Source organism: Eucyclogobius newberryi, unplaced genomic scaffold (assembly GCF_026437365.1).
Source record: "Eucyclogobius newberryi isolate DKJ021-1_F unplaced genomic scaffold, fEucNew1.0.hap1 SCAF_14, whole genome shotgun sequence".
Lineage (NCBI taxonomy): Eukaryota > Metazoa > Chordata > Actinopteri > Gobiiformes > Gobiidae > Eucyclogobius > Eucyclogobius newberryi.
In genome coordinates, this window is record NW_027315768.1 from 19,285,843 (window position 1) to 19,307,847 (window position 22,005).

General features: G+C 42.6%; 1 protein-coding gene across 4 annotated transcripts in view; it reads right to left on the reverse strand.

The window, feature by feature from the left end:
* The window catches only part of il1rapl1a (interleukin 1 receptor accessory protein-like 1a), a 188,114-nt gene that overhangs the window by 15,216 nt on the left and 150,893 nt on the right, over window positions 1-22,005 (reverse strand). For all 4 annotated transcript variants that reach the window (XM_072444776.1, XM_072444775.1, XM_072444778.1 and 1 more), the window contains exon 7: window positions 1,053-1,185. In XM_072444776.1, coding sequence (XP_072300877.1) covers window positions 1,053-1,185 — 133 coding nt within the window. The remainder of the gene's footprint in view (window positions 1-1,052; window positions 1,186-22,005) is intronic.

A 22,005-nucleotide genomic window follows, 5' to 3' on the forward strand; every position in this document is an offset into this window, starting at 1 on the left:
AATAATTTTTCCTTTTTTCACCATGTTTGACACTTCCTGATTGGACATGAATACGTGTTTAGGTTGTCAGAAGAAAATGTCCTTTTTGTGTAAATTGTCCCTGTATTTCCAATGATTGTCGCTTGTTGACTGACAGAAAGATTCCGTTTTAATTCCGTTTGGAATTCTCAATTTTCTACGTATATATTTCTTGACAAACTGTAAAAATGTGAAACTATACTTAATATTTACCCCAAAACAAAAAAATAATAATTCTTAAAACATGAGATCCTGTCATATGCATTTTAGTATTTAAAATATTGTACAAACATACGATGGCGGAGCATGGTAGAAAGGAAAGGTTGTGGAATATTGTGTACTATTGTGTAATAAATTCCATCCCTTTTCTAATCAAGAAAAACTTTTCCTTCCATTAAACACTTTAATGAGTTGACTACTGCTACTACAATTACTGCTTCCAACAATAACTCACTGCTTGCTACAACAACTACCCAAATACAAATCAAAGTTACTTATATACTATTATGCAGTATAAGCAAACCTTTCAACTAGATTTCCCTTTCACAATAGCCTTCACGCCATCAGCATCAAATGAATGAAGATACACATAGTCTTATCCGGCTGTCATTAGCATTAAACTGTATTTCACTGCTTCTCATTGAGCAATGAAAGATAACAATGTTGCACGGAGCCTCCTTGGCAATTGACATGTTTATTGTGCTGAATAAAAATAAAAGTGCCAAAATACATATTCAGTTTAACTAATGATCTGCATGATATAAATCCAGAACAAAATAGAAACTAATGGCTGCTTTTGAAGATGGTGACAAAATCTTTCCATGCATTTATCATTTCAAATATGAAGTTAATGACCTAAAACAGTCAAACCCTCTCTGAACATCTATTTATCTCTTAAATGTCTGGCAGTGATTTGCGCTTGCTCCAAAAAGAAGAGAGATAAATACGTTCACCCTCAAAAACAGACTGTTTCAGGCCCTAGGACAGCTCCAAAAACAGTTAAAGCTTTTCGGTGCTAAGTTGAGATGTCTTACTTGATGTCACTCTCTTGAACTCGCTCTTCATCCAAGTCCTCTACAAACTTCTCTCCTTTCATCCAGTACATGATCGGCGCTGCTTCTCCTTTGTAGCCGAAAAAAGCTCGACACGTCAGGTTCAGGGTGCTACCTGCACAGACAAAACACACAAGAAGAGTAAGTGAGCGGGGCGGGGAGATACTTAGAGAGTTGCAAAACACTTTATCAGACAAAAATGTGCTTAATTCATTGTATATAAAATATTTTTTAATTGAGCGTAGTGACCTTGGGATGTTCATTTAATTTAATTCATGACCATATTCATGTTATGGAGCACAAACATATTGATTACTAACAAGATATAATACACAAGAATTTATTCCCTCTCGGTTAGCCCTTTCAGTTCAACATTATATCCACAGTCAGGCTAGCATGCTCCTCCACCTGAGGTCTGAATCAAGTTGTAATTAAAACATACTTTTCCCCCAGCATAGAGGTCACACAGGGAGCTTAAAGTGCAGTTACTGACCACATGGGGGCACTCAAGAGCTTTACAAAGCGCCCCATGAGACTGGGTAAGAAAATGAGAGGGAAGTTAGGGAGTGAAGGGGAGGCTCACACAATAACATTATTTTATTTACAGCTGCTAGCGGCCATCAGCGAGTGTTAGGAGTCAACAACTGCTGTTTGCCCGCTGTTAATATGTTGAAGAAAAAGTCACTGTCATCAAACTATCATCAGGGCTTTTGTCCAGTGGAGGGCACCGTGACAAAGTAGCTTAAAACAAAGACCACAAAAAAAGAACGAAATGAAAGAATTATGTTGTATGAGCTAATTATATTTCAATGGCCCTGTGTAAGACAAAACTACACTGTTTTTATATTTATACGGTGTGTGTATATATTGCATTCCTCTGCATTGACCCAAGGGAGATCAGCCTGTTGTAGCATATACATCAAAACATGTAAACAATCAAAGAGACGCATAATGCCGCATAAACAGTAAAGAAAATCATCTTGAAAAAGAACGGTTGAGGGACCACAGGAATATGTTGGGATTGACTGAAGTATGTATAAAAAAACTGAATAAAAACAAAATCCATAAATGAGAACTCTTTTTAGATTAGTGACAGGAAGAAAACAAATTGTCCGTCAAAGTTATGAAATTAACAACTGCACCCGTTTTGCATACTATTGAAAAGCATTGTCTCATTAAAGTTAGATTTGCTTTAAGTTACCAGATTCTTAGCCTTACACGTTTGTATGAAGCCATACAATTTCAAAATATTGATACACCTGCAAAAATAGTTAATTTATTACCTATAATGTAAGTGTCTTAAAAAACTAGTGGTTCGGTATACACTGAAACAGCATAACGCATTGTGTTTCAGCACCACGGACAGTTCCACAAGCATATTTCTCCTATACATATTTAACCAAATCACACAGTCTTTTTATTGCTTTGCCTTTGGTCACAGCCCTAACAAGCTCCCGCTTTGTCCTGTCACCATCCGGACACTGGAACTCAACCACCAAGGTTACCATTGAACTACTGTTTGAACTGAGGCTGTCTGTCCTGGTCTCTCCTCAAGCCTAGAGCTCAGCCGCAGCTTCAAAAGGGGACTTCGCTAGGTCACTGCAAACACAATGAAAGTTTGAAGATGCGCATGAACAAGGGGGCAGGCGGACTGGGCTGATAGTACTCTGTGTGAGGGGAGCTGGCTGACATTTTCAAAGTTCAACAGCCTCTCCGCGCCTGGTATTTGTGCACAGTCGGCCACTACAAAGGATACATGCTGTACCTATGAAACAGGAGCGCCGCTCACACACAAGAGGGCTCTTACGATGCATTGCACCACTTTAGATCCACTCCAACATCATTTTCTGGACTGGTTGGATCACAGATGCAGAAAATGTATTATTATTAAAATAATTTCTGATTGTGTTTTTCGCCGCAGTTGTGGAACAGGAATGTCACGCTGCTGGGAGGAAGTCTCCACTGAGCTCCATGTGCCTGACAGGAAACCACAGAGGCCACATGCAGTTCATCAAAATGCAGCCATCTTTGTTTAGGCATCAAGTTGGAAACTGTTCTGATGGATACAAGTTGTAATATTCATACTGATTCCTTTTTCTCAAATGAAGACAATAGATGTGTACTTGATTTGTGCAACATATTGTATAGTATGCACTGTTATTGTTTATTTATGGAAACACTATGACATTGTTTATGCCTTTCATAAATGTCATGATTGTGTTCTGGGGTTTGATACTACAACTCACCAGTCATTTCGGTTCACAGCTTTTCTGATCACACCGATGTAATTCATTCATGTTCATTGTCTGATGTCATTGGTCTATATTAACCATGGATTGCCTCTGCCCCTCTTTGCTCTGCTCTCTTCTAGAAGGACTCTTAGCGACAGGCAATGTGGCCAAAATACTTCAGTTTTCTTTTCTGGATGTTCTTGAAAATATCTTCTTTAGTGCCAATATGTCTTCTGATTTCCTTGTTGGTAACTTTGTATAAGAACTTTGTTCTGAAACGATCTGTCATTTGTTTTTAACTAGTCCATGTTTCTGATCCATACATTAATGTTGACTATACAAAACAGTGTAGCAGTCAATTATGTGGGCACAAAGTGTTCTTGTTTTTGAGGAGGGATGTTCTTGATATATTAGTGATATTGTGGATATTGGTAAAAATTGTTATTTCTACTTATTTATAAATAGAGGAGTAATGAGGTTAAAGGGGGGACTGTATGTTTACTTGATCAATATAAAAAGTACAAGAATAAACATATTGGAGAAAATAAAATAGATTTAATAAGAGGAAATATATTTTATGAACTAAACTATAACTTTTGTTGAATTTGTTGGCCTAGCCTTTACGCAAAATTTATTTTAAGGAGCTTTTAACCATTTTGTATTTTTTTCCCAATAATTGTCCTCATTAAATCACTCAAATGTTTCTTTAGAGTGACTCATGCATGTTTGAGTTATCTTGATTCTCCAATGGACAAGACGCTATTACTGACAGTTTCACTAATCCCCAGATTCACCACTGCTCTTTACTTACTATGTCCTGTCATTTTATTTTCTTCATCAGTGATTCAGCAGCATTGCAAATCCTCTGTTCACTATTGTGAATAGCAGCTCTCCAAAGGGCAACACTGAAAATGGGCAGCCGAAATCCCGGAAGTAAATGGAGTTGTTTTAGATCACATAACAAAGATCCAGGGGTGTTGTTGGCAAATTGGTAAAATAATCTATAGCAACAACATACAGCATGATATCATCACCCTGCACAGCGAAACTACTGCTTAACCTGACACGTATTGTTGCCCAGGCAAGTAAAGTGCTATTGCAGGTATAGACAAGTCTGAGCAGATGGAAACATGACTATTAAACAGCTCTGAAACAATAAGGTGAATGATCCTCACACAATCAGACTACAGAGGAGGAGCAGCAGCACCATTAAGCTACCCATTCTCCCCTGCTGTTGAATTACGCAGGCATTCTATTATCATAATGTGCTGTGATTCTGCAGCTATTTGTCATCACACTCTGACTGAATGGTGATTGGCAATAGTTTCTGTTGAATTATTTGTGATAAAACGTTTGTCAAAGCAATCAAGGCAAAGAAGGATCTGAAATCTTGGTTGGACTCATTTACACTTTGGAAGTTTCCCTTTAACTCCTATTGTGATTTTACAGTCCAATTATTTTAACAGTGAAATCCATCCAGCTTGAGTGTATCTTATTCTTCAAGAACGTAATCCCAGATTCAATGGTGGAAGAACTTCTCCTCAAGTAAAAGTCCAGATACAGGAGCAAAACATAAAAAGGAAAAGTAGCACATACAAAAAATTAAAAAGTAAAAGTTTGAAGTACATGTTTAAATGTTCTTTAAGATTGAAAAACTATTTAGGATAAATGTAGTGTTTTGATAAAGAAATGTGATGTGAACAGTAACAATTTGAATACTGAAGACTTGGATTTGGATTGCACCTTAGGCAGCCGGCCACATGTTTGTGAGTTTGAAACCAGCTAAGACAATTTGCTGATTTCCTTCGATTATCCCAATTTCACGCTAGACTGTCTTGTCCAGTAAAGATTATGGGCAAAAAAGTACAAAACCAACTTGAACTCTAAGTGCCGCCAGAGGTAGCGTTATCGGGGCGCAGCAGAGCTCATTTTGTCACACCTTGCACATAATTGATGACAGCGCAAGGGAGGAATTCTAAGAGGCTTGATTATGCCAAAATATGAGTAAAGCAACTTAAGGCCGTGGTGTGGTACAATCTTTCAATGGTCAGAATCGTAAACTTCAAAACTAGTGGACTGGAGTCATGTTACTATTCCCATATGGATGAGATAGATAAAACACCATTCATGGGCATAAATAACACAAATTACAAGTTATAGAATAATGAATACAGTCAAATTTACTGAAACAGCGCAGTGTCGTTACACACTCAGCTCTTAAAGTTCTTTGCTGAACACCTCCACCTGGTACTGCGGGTCTGGGCCAGACTGAACCGTACAGACTCATGTGCTCAGCTCAGAGAGGAACCTATATTTGCAAAACACATTCACATCACATTCAACCAAAATCCTTGTCCTAGTCTGAGTAAAACGGGTCCACTTTTTCTAATTCGTCAGATGTGCAGGAAGCAGGTAAACCAGCTCACACACACAGAGCGATGGTGGAGAGAGAAGACAGTGGTACACACAATGCACAATGCTTCATGTTTTAGTACAATCAGTCGCATATTCACAGCCAAACAAGCCAAACAAGGAACTGAATTTAGATGCACAAAATGCATTGGTTCGGGCAGAGCACGGACATACGAGAGGGAGGTGGAGAGGGGTTTCTTAAAGAAACAAAGCTCCAAGGCTACATTTCAATATTTTATGTAATTATTTATTATAACGTTTTAAAATTTTGGAAACAGATTGAAAAACGAGAAATCTCATCTCATCTCACTCCAGCCTCCAGCGGCCTAACACCAGTGTTAAGGTCAACAAGGTGGCAAAATAGTGCCCTGGTAAGGCAAGTTTATTTGCCTCTGGGCACCAGCAGGAGGCTGGACCCTGAGGTCCTCAGAGTCCGAGATGGTTCATATGGCACTAACATGTCCAAGATGTACTTTGGTGCTAGGCCATGGAGAGACTTTTATACAAGCAGAGCTGCTTTAAAGTCTATTCTCTGAGCCACAGGAGCCAGTGCAGAGACCTGAGAACAGGACTAATGTGATCGTACATGGATAAGTCCGACTAAAGTCTGGTTTAGACACTACACTTTTGATGTTTTTAAGATGGTAAAAGCTGCTGATGTTATTGATTTGACGTGGCTGTTAAAGTTCAAGTCTGAGTGCATTATTATCCCCAGATTTCTAACTTGATTTGTAGGTTTTAGAGCGAGACTCTGGAGGTGACCACTAACACTTTCTCTTTGTTTTTGTGGGTCAAAGACAATGATTTCAGTCTTGTCTGAGTTCAGATGGAGAAAGTTGTTTTGCATCCACAAACTGATCTGTTGGAGTAAGTATAGATACATAAAATATTTTTGCTTTTGTACTTCAACCACTGCCCAGATTTGAAATTGAAGGTGGATCTTCAAGTTAAGAGGTAAATAAATGTTGTTTCAACTGAACTCCTAAAACCTAATTGGTAAAAACATGTTTTACCAATAACCAGTAAAAACATGTTTTACCAATCCATTACTAACCCCCGAAAAAAATACACCCTGATGCACAAAATCCGGCTATAATCTATAATTTCTTTCAAAGTACCATCGAATAATAACCCACACATTTTTTGCAAAGACATTATTCACATATGTTTATAGTTGCCTTTAATGCATGATTAAACACACAGCATGAATTCACACACAGACGATACACCTCTTCAAATAATAGTGTGAACGTGTCCCGCTGAGTCAGGAGTGGGAACGAGATCTTGGATAAATGCGTGTGTTTGGCGTGTGTGTCGGACCACGAGCCTGCGTGGGCGTGGAGCTCATTTATGTAATCTGGAGTGATTGACACATCTCCACAGCCAGAACGTGGTCACAGATGGATTATGGACTTAATAAGACCCACCCTTTTTCTTCTTGTTCCCATGACACTCGCTGAAGAAAGAAGAAGAAGAAGAAGAAGAAGAAGAAAAAAAAAATCATGATTATTCTGGTCTCCCACTGCAGCATCTCCTGAAGCTAATTATAAGTGGGTGTAAGGAGCAGGTGACAGGTCAGAGAGGACACAGTAACATGGGCTAATCCGCTTTGTTAGATGGGCCCCTTTCTTCAGGAGTGGTAGAAAATGGTCCGATATGCCAAGATCGCCAACTCAATTTGCACACACCACTGTCGGTGCAGCTATTTATGTCTGGAAATATTTAGATAATGAGACCATTTTCAGAGTTTTGTTCCTGTATTCTCCCACAGTAGATTTGGTATTTAATTGACCAAATTAAACAGCTGACCTTTTAGTGAATTTGCACGCACAATGGAATTACTCAATATTCAAGAATAGCTGCACACCGGGAGAGAACATTTTGACCATAAAGGTTGAATAACTGTAAAAGATAACAAATGTACCAAATAAGGTGACACATTTGTGCGTTTCAGACCCAACTGTCATGATACACATGGTTTTAAAGGCGCAATGGATGATTTTTTGGCGATTTGAGATTTTCGGAAGTGCGCATGATACAACACACACGTGCGTTTGTTTATTAGTGCGACGGATCGCATCGCATCTCTCGTCTCCCGTAGATTTCCGTCTTCTTCTGAGTCAGCTCGAACTGTCTTTCTCCGTCTTCATTTTGTCCCGTACACTGAGGGAACTATATTATGATAGATCAATGCGCTTAGACGCGCGGAAATGTGGGACGAGCCACACGCGGCTGCAGGTGAGCGGTAGGTGCGTTTTATGATTGATACGTGGCAGGACTAATCGGCAGTCCACGCCACGAGGAAATAAGACTCAGATTTGGGCCAAAAAAATTGTCCATTCAACCTTTAATAAAAGCTTGTTTTCCCGTGACAACACAACATTCCATTCACAATCCCGATGGAGTAATTACAATTGACAGTTTGGTGATTTTAACTTGCTGTTTGAAAATATAAAACCAGGTCATCTTCGAGAGTCTGGATCATTTGTGGACATAAACTACCAAATAATTTGCACTATTCAAATTTTGGCTTGAAAATAAACGCTAAAAATAAAAATGTGAACCAGTTGTTCAAAACACAAAAATAAAACAGAAAGTGGTGCAATTATTCAACCTCAAAAACATAATTCTTGTTTGACAAAGAATGATACAGTTCAACATATACGGATCATAAGTTTGGATATATTTTCCAAAAAACAATAAATCTGAGTAGTTTAGGCCCCTGCCCTCCAACGTGAACACAAACTACACAATGCAATCGCTAATTTTAAGTGTCTCTGAAATACAAATACAGTTACTAACACAAGGGCCAATCAAAACTGAGTCCAGAGTCATCATGAAAATATGAAAAATCTTGAACAGCACGTCAAAAAGGAAACAGAACAAGATCGTAGGTACATGAAATCTCTTAATAAATGGGGAAATAAAGTACATTTGCGACGGATGGTGCGTGATAGAGAAGTGTGTATGGCAAGCTATAAAAGGAAGTGTGTTAAAGCGGGTCAAGGCTCCGTTTGTCCTCGCTCCTCGCCGTATGTTTAGCTGATTTCACAGTATTTGGGGTAATTGGGCTTCACCGACACTCACTTTAGACAGGAAAAGAAAATTGACTTTGCGAGCTGGAGCAAAGCAAAAACAAATGCTGCTTGGAAAAGAGAGTGCAGATAATGTCCACAATATCCAGAGACGCACGGAGCAGCCGGTAAGACTGATGCTGAGTGACCAGAAGGACAGACAAGGCAAGAATCACCAAAGAAACATGATTTAGCCCGATAGAAAAACATGCCATTCAGTTTAGATGCTTTTCCAAAATCAGGTCACGAGAGCCGCATTGAAGATTGTGTCGGGAACTTTTCTGATGCTGATGATTTTTATCTTAACGTAGCGCTGTCTAAACTAAGTATCATTTCAAACTCTGATACTAAGGAATAGGTGTGATACCCAATTCGATACCAAAATACAAGAAAAGTGCTCTTTTTTAGAATGTATTTTTTACACTTTCTTTATGTTTAATGTGATATTATACCAGTTCTGGGGAGGGCGTATTTTGTCCTGTTTATCGCCTTTTTAATATCTTTGAATACTTTTTAGTTTTAGTATAGATTAATGTCTGATTTTTAATACTTTTGACAACCCTAGCTTAAAGGGGCACACTTTAACTTTACTGGTGGAGGGTCCGCCACCTGCTTGTTTCCATTGATTTCTCATTGCTTTGCCTGGAATGTTCCACAATACAGCATTAAATGTATCAGGGTTTTAGACCAAAAACAAACAAACAAACAAGGGAACATAATACCATCTCCATGGAGACAAGCAGGCAGCAGAAATGTTACCAACAATGATACCATGTCTTTAAAATGTATGCTGATTCTTATCAAAACATCTCTTTGATTCATTAGAGGCAAATTCTGACAGTGAAAACAAACAAAGCGATAAAAAAGCTGTTTGTGTTAAAGACACAAATATGACTAACAAGTCACACTCTGCATGTTTCCAGTCCATTGTGCAGCTGCTCAGCGTGACAGCCACCACTATGTTTTATTTGTAGAAGAAGCCACAACCCAGACTGCATTCTGAATAAATCATATTCACAAAGTCTTTGGTGCTTAATAACACTTTTTGGGTCTTCTGCTGGTGCTGCCTTCTCAAAGTACCACAGTGTCTGGCACAGAGAGAGCAGATCCCAATACTTCAACACTTTAATTTAAGCTAACGTCTTCTGGAGCGCACAGAGGACAGATGAAAAGATTCTAACACAAGTGTGATGAAAGGAAAAAGTGGAGTTGGATTGTACTACATTTAGCACATTTATGAAAGAAAATGATCCCAGTAACCATAGCATCATAACCAGTGACATGTAAAGAGAGTTATGGAGTAAATTTGAGGTTTGATGGTATATAAGTTGCAAAAATACAGGGAAGTTATTAGGGTTGTACACAGTATATCGAAATCGTGATATATGATGATGAGTTCTTGGCAATGTCTGTATCAATACAGAGATGCGTATCGTGATACTTTAAATGACATAAATTAATTATAAATGGCAGAGTTCAACACTTCTGAACTTACAGACTGATGCATCGAGGCTGAAAATTGGACTTAATCAAAGGACAGTTGTATTCGGATTTTAAGGACAGGATTGTGTAATTCTAACATCATTTTACTACTTTTAACACAGGTTAAGGGTTTCAGGATTTGTATGTATCGTGGACCCTGTATTGGGGAAACGTTTTGTATTGCGAGGTGGACTGCAGCTATCAATTATTATTAAAGCATATTAGCATATCAAAGGCCATGTGACAGATTTTTCAGTTTTTCTGATATTTGGTGATCATTTTATCAGTCTTTGCCATTTGGTAATTCCAACCATTCACATTCCAATTTTAATTTGATTGCGATATATCTTGCAGCTCTAGCCAAAAACACGATAATGAAGTAAAAGCTACTGTATTAATGCTCCACATCACCAGTCTTCACTTCCCATCACAACACACACTGTTCGAGTCAAAGCAAAAGTTTACCAGGAGTTCACAAACACTGGGTGCTAGAAAGTAGTGCCTTTCATATGAAAAATAGATTTCTGTAGTGAAGCAGAAGAGATATTTGACACACACTATATTCTCTGCTCGATGTTATAGGCCGTGGGAAGCTGAAAGATATGGCTGGTGTCTGCATGAGTTGTGATGTCACATATGTCCAGTCTCATAGTCACAACCAGCAGATGGATGTGACAGCAGTTTTTACTTGATCAACTCCCAGACTCAGCAGCAATCTGGAGTCTACTTCAAAGTGCAGACAACTGATTTGCAACTTCAGCTTGCCTAGTTTTAGCCAAAACTACAAGTACGAGGCAAATAAGCTTTACCAATCAACAAGTGAAGAAGAAGTCTTTGCTGTAATCAAGTTAGACACGTTTGCAAAAAAAGTAACCCATAGCAAATGTGAATGCAAATATAGCAATATAAAACATAAATATATGTAAAATATAGCTATTGATATATTTTATTATTCAACTAGACAACTGAAAAGTCACATTATACTGTGCCATCTTCATAATTTTCAGTACAATCTAGAATAAACCAATAAACATTTGACGTGCTTTTTACTTTCCTGTTTTCACTAGCAAGGACCACGACCCCAGATACGATGCAAGGTGTTTATTGGCAGGGGAGAAACATGAACACGAATGTACGAAGTTAATGCCGTTTTGGGTCTTCTTGCGATGAGGGCTGAAGGCTCCCGGGCCTCGATACCCCCAAAAGAAGCTTAACGAGGCAGTGCGGATTGGCAGAATGGAGGACGAGGAGGTAATGGTGTGTGTAGACCTGGAAAGTCGTGGAGAACCAGTGCTCCACAATATAATGAGGCGGTCAACGACGCCTTAACTGGAGGCAGATGTGGCAGCGCCAATGTGGGAAAAGTTTGGTAGGAAATGTGGGGACCAGGCGTGGAACGACTTTAAGTAAAGGATGAACCAGATCCTGAGTCCTGCTGGGAAGTGCCACTTGACGACCAGTGCACAAGGTCTGGACGGATTGCAAAGGGGCTCGGAATAGATCATGTTACCACAGTAGTCCTGCCGTTTTAGGGGAAGACTTAAGCGTTGGTTGGAGGTCCTTGATGTCGGGGTGAGGAGAACTATTGTGGACAAGACAGCCTCTGAGCAGGGGAACGCGTCTGAAGAGACGTCGATGCCACTCGGGTAGGCTTGAGTACTTGCAATGTGACTGGTAGTCGAAGGTGAATGGGAAGTAATTAGTTAAGGTTAAACGTGGTGAGGGTAGAACGAAGCCATGATGGAAGGAACGTTAACTGAGCTGGATGGTCTAGGAAGACTGAAGCACCTGAAGCGGAGCCTATTTGTGAAACGTGGTAGCTGAGGTTGGAGGAACTGGGGTCGATGTTCCACCTCGGTAGTAAATGTTCTGAAAGTATTTGTTGATGATACAGGGTCATCGGACTGGACGGCCATGAACATGAATGGCCCGACAGGAAGGCAGCAATCCTTATAGCATCGGTCTTAAAGAACCCCCAAACCGGCTGATAGAACGGTGTATCAAAGTGCAGCAGCAACTTGATGGACTGGATGAGAATGACGACGCTTTGGAGTGATGAACCGAAGACGTTAGGGTCGGGAGGTGGGAGATACAGGGCTTGTCCCAAGGGGATGATCTGCATGGTAAAGTTGGTATAACCAGCTGCTGTTCGGAGGACTCCAAAACATGGCGGACCGGCATCCCGGTGCCCGAAGGGGGAAGAGGCGGCATCCCGGTGCCCGAAGGGGGAAGAGGCGGCATCCCGGTGCCCGAAGGGGGAAGAGGCTGCATGAGGGAAGAGGCTGCAGGCGGGAAGAGGCTGCAGGCGGGAAGAGGCTGCAGGCGGGAAGAGGCTGCAGGCGGGAAGAGGCTGCAGGCGGGAAGAGGCTGCAGGCGGGAAGAGGCTGCAGGCGGGAAGAGGCTGCAGGCGGGAAGAGGCTGCAGGCGGGAAGAGGCTGCAGGCGGGAAGAGGCGGGAAGAGGCGGGAAGAGGCTGCATGAGAGGCGGGAAGAGGCTGCGTGAGGGAAGAGCGAAGAGGCTGCAGGAGGGAAGAGCGAAGAGGCTGCAGGAGGGAAGAGCGAAGAGGCTGCATGAGGGAAGAGTGAAGAGGCTGCATGAGGGAAGAGTGAAGAGGCTGCATGAACCTCACGGAAGGAGGAGACATGGCATCCCGGTGCCGGGGGGGAAGGGGGGGGGGGGGGGGGGGGGGGAGTGGGTTAGAGGTGGGTGGGAAGAAAGTTGACCTGGCATCCCAGTGCCGAGGGGGGAAATAAAGTAGACCTGGCATCCCGGTGCCGAGGGGGGAAATAAAGTAGACCTGGCATCCCGGTGCCGAGGGGGGAAATAAAGTAGACCTGGCATCCCGGTGCCGAGGGGGGGAAATAAAGTAGACCTGGCATCCCGGTGCCGAGGGGGGAAATAAAGTAGACCTGGCATCCCGGTGCCGAGGGGGGAAATAAAGTAGACCTGGCATCCCGGTGCCGAGGGGGGAAATAAAGTAGACCTGGCATCCCGGTGCCGAGGGGGGAAATAAAGTAGACCTGGCATCCCGGTGCCGAGGGGAGAAATAAAGTAGACCTGGCATCCCGGTGCCGAGGGGGGAAAGAAAGTAGACCTGGCATCCCGGTGCCGGGGGGGGAAAGAAAGTAGACCTGGCATCCCGGTGCCGAGGAGGGAAGGGGGAAAAGAAAGTAGACCTGGCATCCCGGTGCCGAAGGGGGAAAGAAAGTAGACCTGGCATCCCGGTGCCGAGGGGGAGGGGTTTGGAAATGGAGGGAATAGAAAGACCTGGCATCCCGGTGTCAGGGGAAGCATAAGAGAGGGCATGAGGTAGAGATGTTTAGTAAAAGGTAGTGTTCATTGTTAGGGGGAAGGGCGAAAAGGAGATCTGGCATCCCGGTGCCTGAGGGGGAGATATTTAGTAAAGGTAGTATTGACGGTTAGGGAGAAGGGCGAAAAGGAGGTCTGGCATCCCGGTGCCTGAGGGAGAAATATTTAGTAAAGGTAGAGTTCATGGTTAGGGGGAGGACGAGGAGGAGATCTGGCATCCCGGTGCCTGGGGGAGAGAGCATGAGGGGGTAGAGAGCGAGCATGAAAGAGGGGGCATGAAGAAGAGACACACTTGTTCGGATTTGGTTTAATTTAGAAATAAATGAGAAAAAGTGAGGCCTAGTGATCCAGGAAGAGAAAATTGCAACCTTTCGCTGGATAAGAGCGGGGCCTGGCATGAACCTGGCGAGAGGGAGGGAGAAGGAGGAAGGGGGAGAAAGAGACCGCGGGTGAGCGAGAGCGAGGGTAAAGGACGGGAGGAAAAGGAATGAGGCTGGAACCTGGCGACGTAAAGCCAGAGGATAAAACGCTAGAACCTGGCGACGTAAAGCCAGAGATGAAACGCTAGAACCTGGCGACGTAGAGCCAGAGATGAAACGCTAGAACCTGGCAACGTAAAGCCAGAGATGAAACGCTGGAACCTGGCAACGTAAAGCCAGAGATGAAACGCTGGAACCTGGCAACGTAAAGCCAGAGATGAAACGCTAGAACCTGGCGACGTAAAGCCAGAGATGAAACGCTGGAACCTGGCGACGTAAAGCCAGAGATGAAACGCTGGAACCTGGCGACGCAGTGCCCGAGGATGAAATGCCGGAACATGGCAACGCGGTGCCAGAGGATGAAATGCCGGAACGTGACAACGCGGTGCCCGAGGATGAAATGCCGGAACGTGGCAACGCGGTGCCAGAGGATGAAATGCCGGAACGCCCGAGGATAAAATGACGGAACGCCCGAGGATAAAATGCGGGAACGTGGCAACGCGGTGCCCGAGGATAAAATGCGGGAACGTGGCAACGCGGTGCCCAAGGATGGAAACGTTAGAACCTGGTAAAGACTGTAACCGAAGCTATAAGCTGGCGACTTTGAGTCAGACCGAAACGCGGTAACGGGATGAAATGCTGGAACCTGGCAACGCAGAGCTTGAGGATAAAAACACTAGAACTTGGCAACGCAGTGCTCGAGGATAAAATGCTGGAACCTGGCACGCCAAGCCAGAGGGTAAACCGCAGGAACCTGGCGACGCAGTGCCAGAGGATAAAACGCAGGAACCTGGCGATGCAGTGCCAGAGGATAAAACGCAGGAACCTGGCGACGCAGTGCCAGAGGATAAAACGCAGGAACCTGGCGACGCAGTGCCAGAGGATAAAACGCAGGAACCTGGCGACGCAGTGCCGGAGGATAAACCGCAGGAACCTGGCAACGCAGTGCTAGAGGATAGAACGCAGAACCTGGCAACGCAGTGCTAGAGGATAAAAATGCAGAACCTGGCAACGCAGTGCCAGAGGATAAAAACGCAGAACCTGGCAACGCAGTGCCAGAGGATAAAAACGCAGAACCTGGCAACGCAGTGCCAGAGGATAAAACGCAGAACCTGGCAACGCAATGCTAGAGGATAAAACGCAGAACCTGGCAACGCAGTGCTAGAGGATAAAACGCAGAACCTGGCAACGCAGTGCCAGAGGATAAACCGCAGGAACCTGGCAACGCAGTGCTAGAGGATAAAACGCAGAACCTGCCGGAACGTGGCAACGCGATAAAACTATTAACTTGGCGACACGGTGCCAGAAGATTAACGATGGGGAAGGAGAGGAGGGGGGAGAGATGGCAGGGTAAGTTTTATTATTATTATTTTTTTTAAATATACGTTTTCATTATTATTTTATAACAAACATACATACGTTGTATGTATTTATTTATTGTTATTTTGAGCGATGCGGGAGGGGTGAGCAAGTAAGGTGAATTAATTACTTGAAAGAGGTGAGAGAGTCTGGCTCCAAGGCTTGAGTGATGGGCAGCTCGGTGCGGAAGGAAGGAGACAACGGAGGAGGAAGGAGACAACGGAGGAGGAAGGAAACGACGGAGGAGGAAGGAGACGAGGGTGAGGATACTTTACCTGGAGGAGCCGCTCCTGCCTGCAAAAGTGGGCGGGGCAAAGCGCGCTCCGCAGTGGAACGAGAGTTAACGGGAATTGTGAGCGCAAAAGAGAAGTTTAAAACATCATGATTTGATGACGGTGCCGTGGTCTGGAGACCTGCCGCCGTCCACGCGGACGGTCAGTGTAGAGAGAAATGACGAGCGCGTGCGGTGGGCGCTTAACGAGCGAGGCCGCGGGATGAGCGCTGGGATGACCCGGGCGCTGGAAAGACCGGAGGGCTGGGAGGAGGGCGCAGGACGCACGGCGATCTCAATACCGGACTAGCAGAAGTGATGCGAGGTGGGACGCCGGTCTGCTGACGGGAGCCTGGCCGTGAGCGAGAGCCGAGCCTGTGAGAACAGCTGATGGGACCGGACCGGTCCTAGTGGGACACCAGTGGAGGATGGCCCGGTGTGGCTCGCCTGTGCTGGGCCGATGCATCGAAAGGAACGAGGTCGAGTTGATCCATAGAAAGGTCGGGAACGAGTGTGTTTTCGAGCGAGGCTCCCGCCGCCGTGGAGAGTGTGCACGAAAATCACGAACACAGGTGTGTGTGATCTGGATGATTAAGTAGTGTAGCCGCAGGAAGGGGCGTGGTCCTGCTCCCGAACTTAAGATAACAAACTTATCTCCATTTCAAAATGTGGATCAAATACATTTGTTGAAACCGACCACAGTCAGGTGAGAGGCAACACAAGATTGTACACCTGTGGTTCATTATGTCAAGAGCAAATAGATAAATAGAAAGATGGAATATAAAAGCCTGACTGCCAAGTCAATGTTTGGCAGTCGCCTCTTGTTTTGTGATGCCTAATATGTTAATATTCTGTCAATCTGTTTCTAACACTCTTTTACTCCCATTGTGAGAATCCATTTACTCCGTTTACCTTTGGCAGCCTGTTATTCAAACACGGCCTCTCTGCAGCTCGTTGGATACTGCAGTGGAGAGCGTTCTGATCTACAGCAGTGATTCCATCCCAAACGATGTCAGAAGAACAACATGTCTTAGACCAAAACTAGGATGTGTTGGTTTTTGTGTAAAGTCAGTCCACATCAGATCAGTCAGAACTGAAGAAGATACTTGTGGCAAAACTTATTCACTCTTGAAAACTTTGTCCAGTTAATTTTGAATGAACGAATGTTTATGTAGAGCATAGGAGCAAAGTATAATTTGTATCTCATATAAACAAATAATCTAATAATTTGCAGAACACACAATAACACAATAATAAACAATGTACCTCTATTAACGTAAGGACTTGATGCTGCTCGCTCAAAAGTAAAAATACTTATCTCTCCCCATTCAATAACTATAACTAATGTGGAAGTCATCCTACAATTTCTTCAGCACATGAATTACCTCAATTTTCTATTTCTTTATTTAAAAAAAACAAAATATTTCTTGAAGACTACATTGTAAGTATTCCATATCTGCTGCTACCTACATACTTTCAATTAACACAATACTATGCGTTGTTCTTCTATCATTTATTTATCCATTCATCTTTTAATAGTCATTGTGGACTGAAAAAAAGAGGTGGCTAATTTAAGCTCGTCACAGCAGCTGTTCCATGATTTAACTCCTTTGCTTGAAAAACAATGTTCTCTAAAAGTGTTTCGTAATGTTGAACATACATGTCTCCCTTAGATTATATTTACTCTTTCTCTAGATGAACATCGCTGCAAAGATTGAGCAATTTTATTTATGCTATTATTATGTTGATATAACCATTCATTATTTTGCTGAAAAGTATATTACTTAACTGAAGTTATCTTTATAACTCATTATAGTAGTAGTAGTAGTAGTAGTAGTAGTAGTAGTAGTAGTAGTAGTAGTAGTAGTAGTAGTAGTAGTAGTAGTAGTAGTAGTAGTAGTAGTAGTAGTAGTAGTAGTAGTAGTAGTAGTAGTATCATCTTTGGTTCAGCTTGTTTTGATCTACAATTTTTATTTACTCTATTGCATTTCCCTTATCTTCTAATCCAAGAAACACAAACAACTCCAAATTAATACTGTTAATTGCTTAAATTTGAGCGCATTTTAGCCTTTATGCAAAATCAGTATTTTTATCAATCACAAATCACTACAGTGCATGTACTTTAATACATATGACAATATCTCAATCTTGATTTCTGCATTTTGACACATTGGTGGTGTTGTGCAATAATTAAAATGGCAGTTCTTGTGTGTGGTGGGGGGAGATGACGCTTGTGAAGCTTTCGTGTGGCGCTCTCGGCAGGAGGATCTGATAGCGCCCCTGTCACTCATGATTCTGCCCCCACAAAGTGTGAAACAAGCATGGAAAAGTGCACAGAGCGGCGGAGAATCCTTTCTCTGCACATCGATCTGCCGGGGGGGAACAAAATAGACAAGCAACAAATAGACAAGCGCCATGCTACCTCGAACCGTTTTTTGAGTTTATTCCTGATTTATTTGACATCACTTTTTATTTAAGAATTACAGTGTAGAAGTTGGTGAGCGTATGAGTTTGTTTATGACAGAGAGTGAAGCTGAAGTCAGATGGATGGGAAGAAGAATGAAGAAAGTCTCAACTGCACGTGACAACATATGCACCACTGTACATTGTATACATTGTTCTATACGGGCTCACACACAGCTGCACTGTCACCGCAGAGGAAGGGACGCGGAAGACATTGCGATTACGAGCGCTCCGTAATCTGATCGTGATTATATGTCTCCCCCAGGGCCTGGAGACTGGTGGTGGTAGATGTGGTGAGAGGGTAGAGAGGATGAGAGGGATGCAGAGGAGGAGGAGGGGAGGCGGTGGATCGCAGTACGGTCTGAAGCGGCCGAGCCAACTGCATGAGGGTTTAAATGAGGCCGGCTGTGCGCTGATTGGGAGCAGAGGCGGTGCCGTGCCACGGGGAGGAGTAACTTGGGTGCTTTGATTGAGGATGGGGAGCAGGTGCGAGGCCCGATGTCCCGGGAGTCCCCTGTTATTAGAACCTCCTTCTCGGCCAGGAAAAACTACAAAAAAACCTCCATGGGAAAAAGTAGAAACCTGGAGGAGTTCCGCGCGAAGGAGGGACCTGACTCTCACAGACGGACAGGCGGACGCCCGGCTTGGGTGCGTTGGTTGAGCTGGAGGGGCAGGCGGCCCTGGCGTAGCAGTGGACGTAGGGAGTTAGGTCTTCCAGGCTGAATTTACGCAGGCTTCATTTGTGTTTATTTAAGTTGAAGGCTTTACTTTGTCTATTTGCAAACCATTTTCTCTGCAGCTTCACAGTTTGTTCTCTATAATTTTGTTTTCAAGGAATGTCTCCGTATTTCACCAAAGCAAAAATAAACAGTTTTACCTATAAATCTTAACACTATTTCAGATTTGAAGATATGTATTTTCTACACATAAAACCACCACTGGCTCACATTGATCTTGAGCCCAAAAATGTGAGATCTATCTTTGCCTTCCCCAGAGGAGCCTAACAAAGCCTTTTACTCTGGCTCTATCACAGCGAGGGGCTCTGTGCTCAGGAAGTCTAAATGTGTCCGTCAACGTTCCTTTTTCCTATAGCCGCCTGTGGGTTGCCATGACAACGCCTACTGTGCTTGATGTAGGAACAGCGCAGCATGCTTTGTCAGGACACAGAAACAGCCCAGGTACTGCACAGCGTTTTGTATTTGACTTTTAGATTTATTCATGCTCAGGACAACATTGTGTTACATTAGAAGTAAAGAGTGAAACGTCGCTCACTGGTGTCAGAGCTTCAAAATAACATAACTCAAGTCAAGTACAAGTTTATGTATGTATGTAACACCTGATTTATAATTATTATATAATTATAATTATTAAAGTTAATGTTATATCACGCATAAAACATTCAATAATGAACTAATTCAAAAGCTCTAAGCCTTCCCCATGCCGCGCTTATGCGCTCGTCACTCCCCACCCCAGGGTCCCCCACCCACTCCCCATAGACTTCCATTCATTTTAGCAGATAGAAGCATGGCGCTTGCCTGCGGCATGGACTCTCGCGTACAGGACGATGCCAGGAATGTTTTTGGAGGAATGCAGGTACTCAAAAGCCATACAAAAAAAAATCATTATATCTGAATGATCACTGCAAAAAATACAAATGTTAAAATAATTTTATATTTTTGACATAAACCTTTTGCCACTGAGGCTTACTGACAGTGGGAAGAGTAACCAAAATGTATAGTCATACAAAAGTACTTTAACACTGTAAAACATATTACTCAGGTAGGAGTAAAAGTATGACAAGAAAATGTTAATGGATAAATAAAAACGAACCACCTCTGGTGAAGAACTACTATAGTATTTTGAATCCATAATGGCAATAAATCCTCAAAATGTTTTTGAATTGTTGAAGTGCAATTAGTGTTTACAAGAGAAAAACTGAAAAATACTAATTCATCACCAAAATACAGGCTGCATAAGAAAACTAAATTCTCACTAAAGTAACATATAAGCATTTCATAACATAGTGAATATTTATAGTAACCTAAGCTCCTTTGAGATGAGAACAAGAAACCACTGGATACAATATGAGGAGACAAAACTCAAAAGTGAATTGGAAAAAAAAATTGAAAAAATATCTGGGCCCACTTCCCTCTCTTACAGCCTCAATATGGCCGCCCCTGGATAGAGGCCCTTAATTATCATCACAAGCCTGGGAAGTGCTTAATCGAGCAGAATTCTGCTCCTTCAAACTGTGCGTTCACAATGGTGCAGTTGGGAAATGCGAGTCTTTAATTATGGCAAAAAACGACCTCTCAGTGAACAGGTACTCATGCCCCGCCTTTGTCTCCTCTTTCATCTCTAATTGTCCCATTTTGATGACATAATAGAGTCTGTGTCCATGGAAACAAAAGACTAAACCCAAGGAGCCAATGTTTTTTTAACCTGAAGAAAAGATAATGAGCTAAATAAACGGTTCTTTCTCTGTTCAGCAATTCTATCCACTAAATCCAAGAAGCGTTCTGTCTATTCATCAGATTCCTTTGACCTTGCTCACTGGTTCATTAGGGGGAATTCCTCAACAGTTCCTGTACTGAACTTTTGCCTCGCTAACCTCTTTGCACTCCAGCAAAGTGTAACTCAGATTTTTAGACCAAAAACAGTCACTCTCACAAAAGTGTCTTTGTTACTCAAGTCTTATCAGCGCTGCAGGCTCCCTTCTCCTTTGCTTTCATTGCTCTTTCATTTTTTTTGCCAGCGGGTTCAGCAACTCGCTTTTTCCCACCACTGTAGACTCGTGTGAAATCTCCTTTTGTGGCCCGAATGAGAGCAAAGGGACTCAAGTTCTGCCTGTGTGACAATGGGTGACATGCCTCTAAACATCCCGCTCTCGGAGACTTGGAGGACGGGAGCACAATTTGGCCGCGGTGACAAAACAGTCCGACAAGGAAATAAGCGCATCCAGCCGGAAAAATGACAAGACAAAAGCAGAGGAGGAAAAAGGGAAAACACAAAAAAGTGAGATTCACAGATTAGTGGGAAATTGGCCAGATGAAGGGAAGAGTACAAGTCAGACCCGATGAACTCTTTCACTCACACGTTCATCTATATGGGTGGACAATGTTGACCCCCAGAATATGTTGGAATAGTGTTGGACTGGGAATAGAACCTTCAACCTTCAGCATTGCAATTGTGTTGTGATAAATATTGTATTGTGATTTTTTTATTGTTCTGAATTGTTTATGCTCAACAAATGATGGATTTTGATTGATTGATAATTTTACACCAATCAAGTTGCAGTGCGTGACAAAAAGTTGAGGGGGAAAAAGTAGTAAAAGAAAAAAATGAAGAAAAAAGTTACAAGAGCTCCGTTAAGTTTTAAAAATGAGTCTCTCAAGCAAAGAACACATTTGTCTCAAATATTAATTTAAGAACAATCAAAGCATTATCATTTGTCAAATCATAACTACCGTAGTTTTCGGGGTATACAGCACTCCTGAATAAAAGCCGTGCACACAATCTATAATTTAGACACACCGTTGTAATGACCACAGGGTTCAAAGCGTGGGGGAAAAGTAGCAGCTTAAAGTCTGAAAAGTACGTTATTATGACAAGCTTTGTGGTCAGTTAGTAACAGTTGTGGAATTTGTCCAACTAAAAAGAACTAGGCAAGATTTTAGCCAAAAAATAAAATCTTGTGTATGTTTACTGCGTCTTGTGTAGTCAAACCTGTCTAATGGAATCACATCACTCCATGTCTCATCTAAATAGTGATGCAGCGGTGCAAATAAAAACAGTAGGATCGTAATCAGATAAGGAGAGTCATGGCGGTGGATCGTAATTTATTGTGTTGCTTGA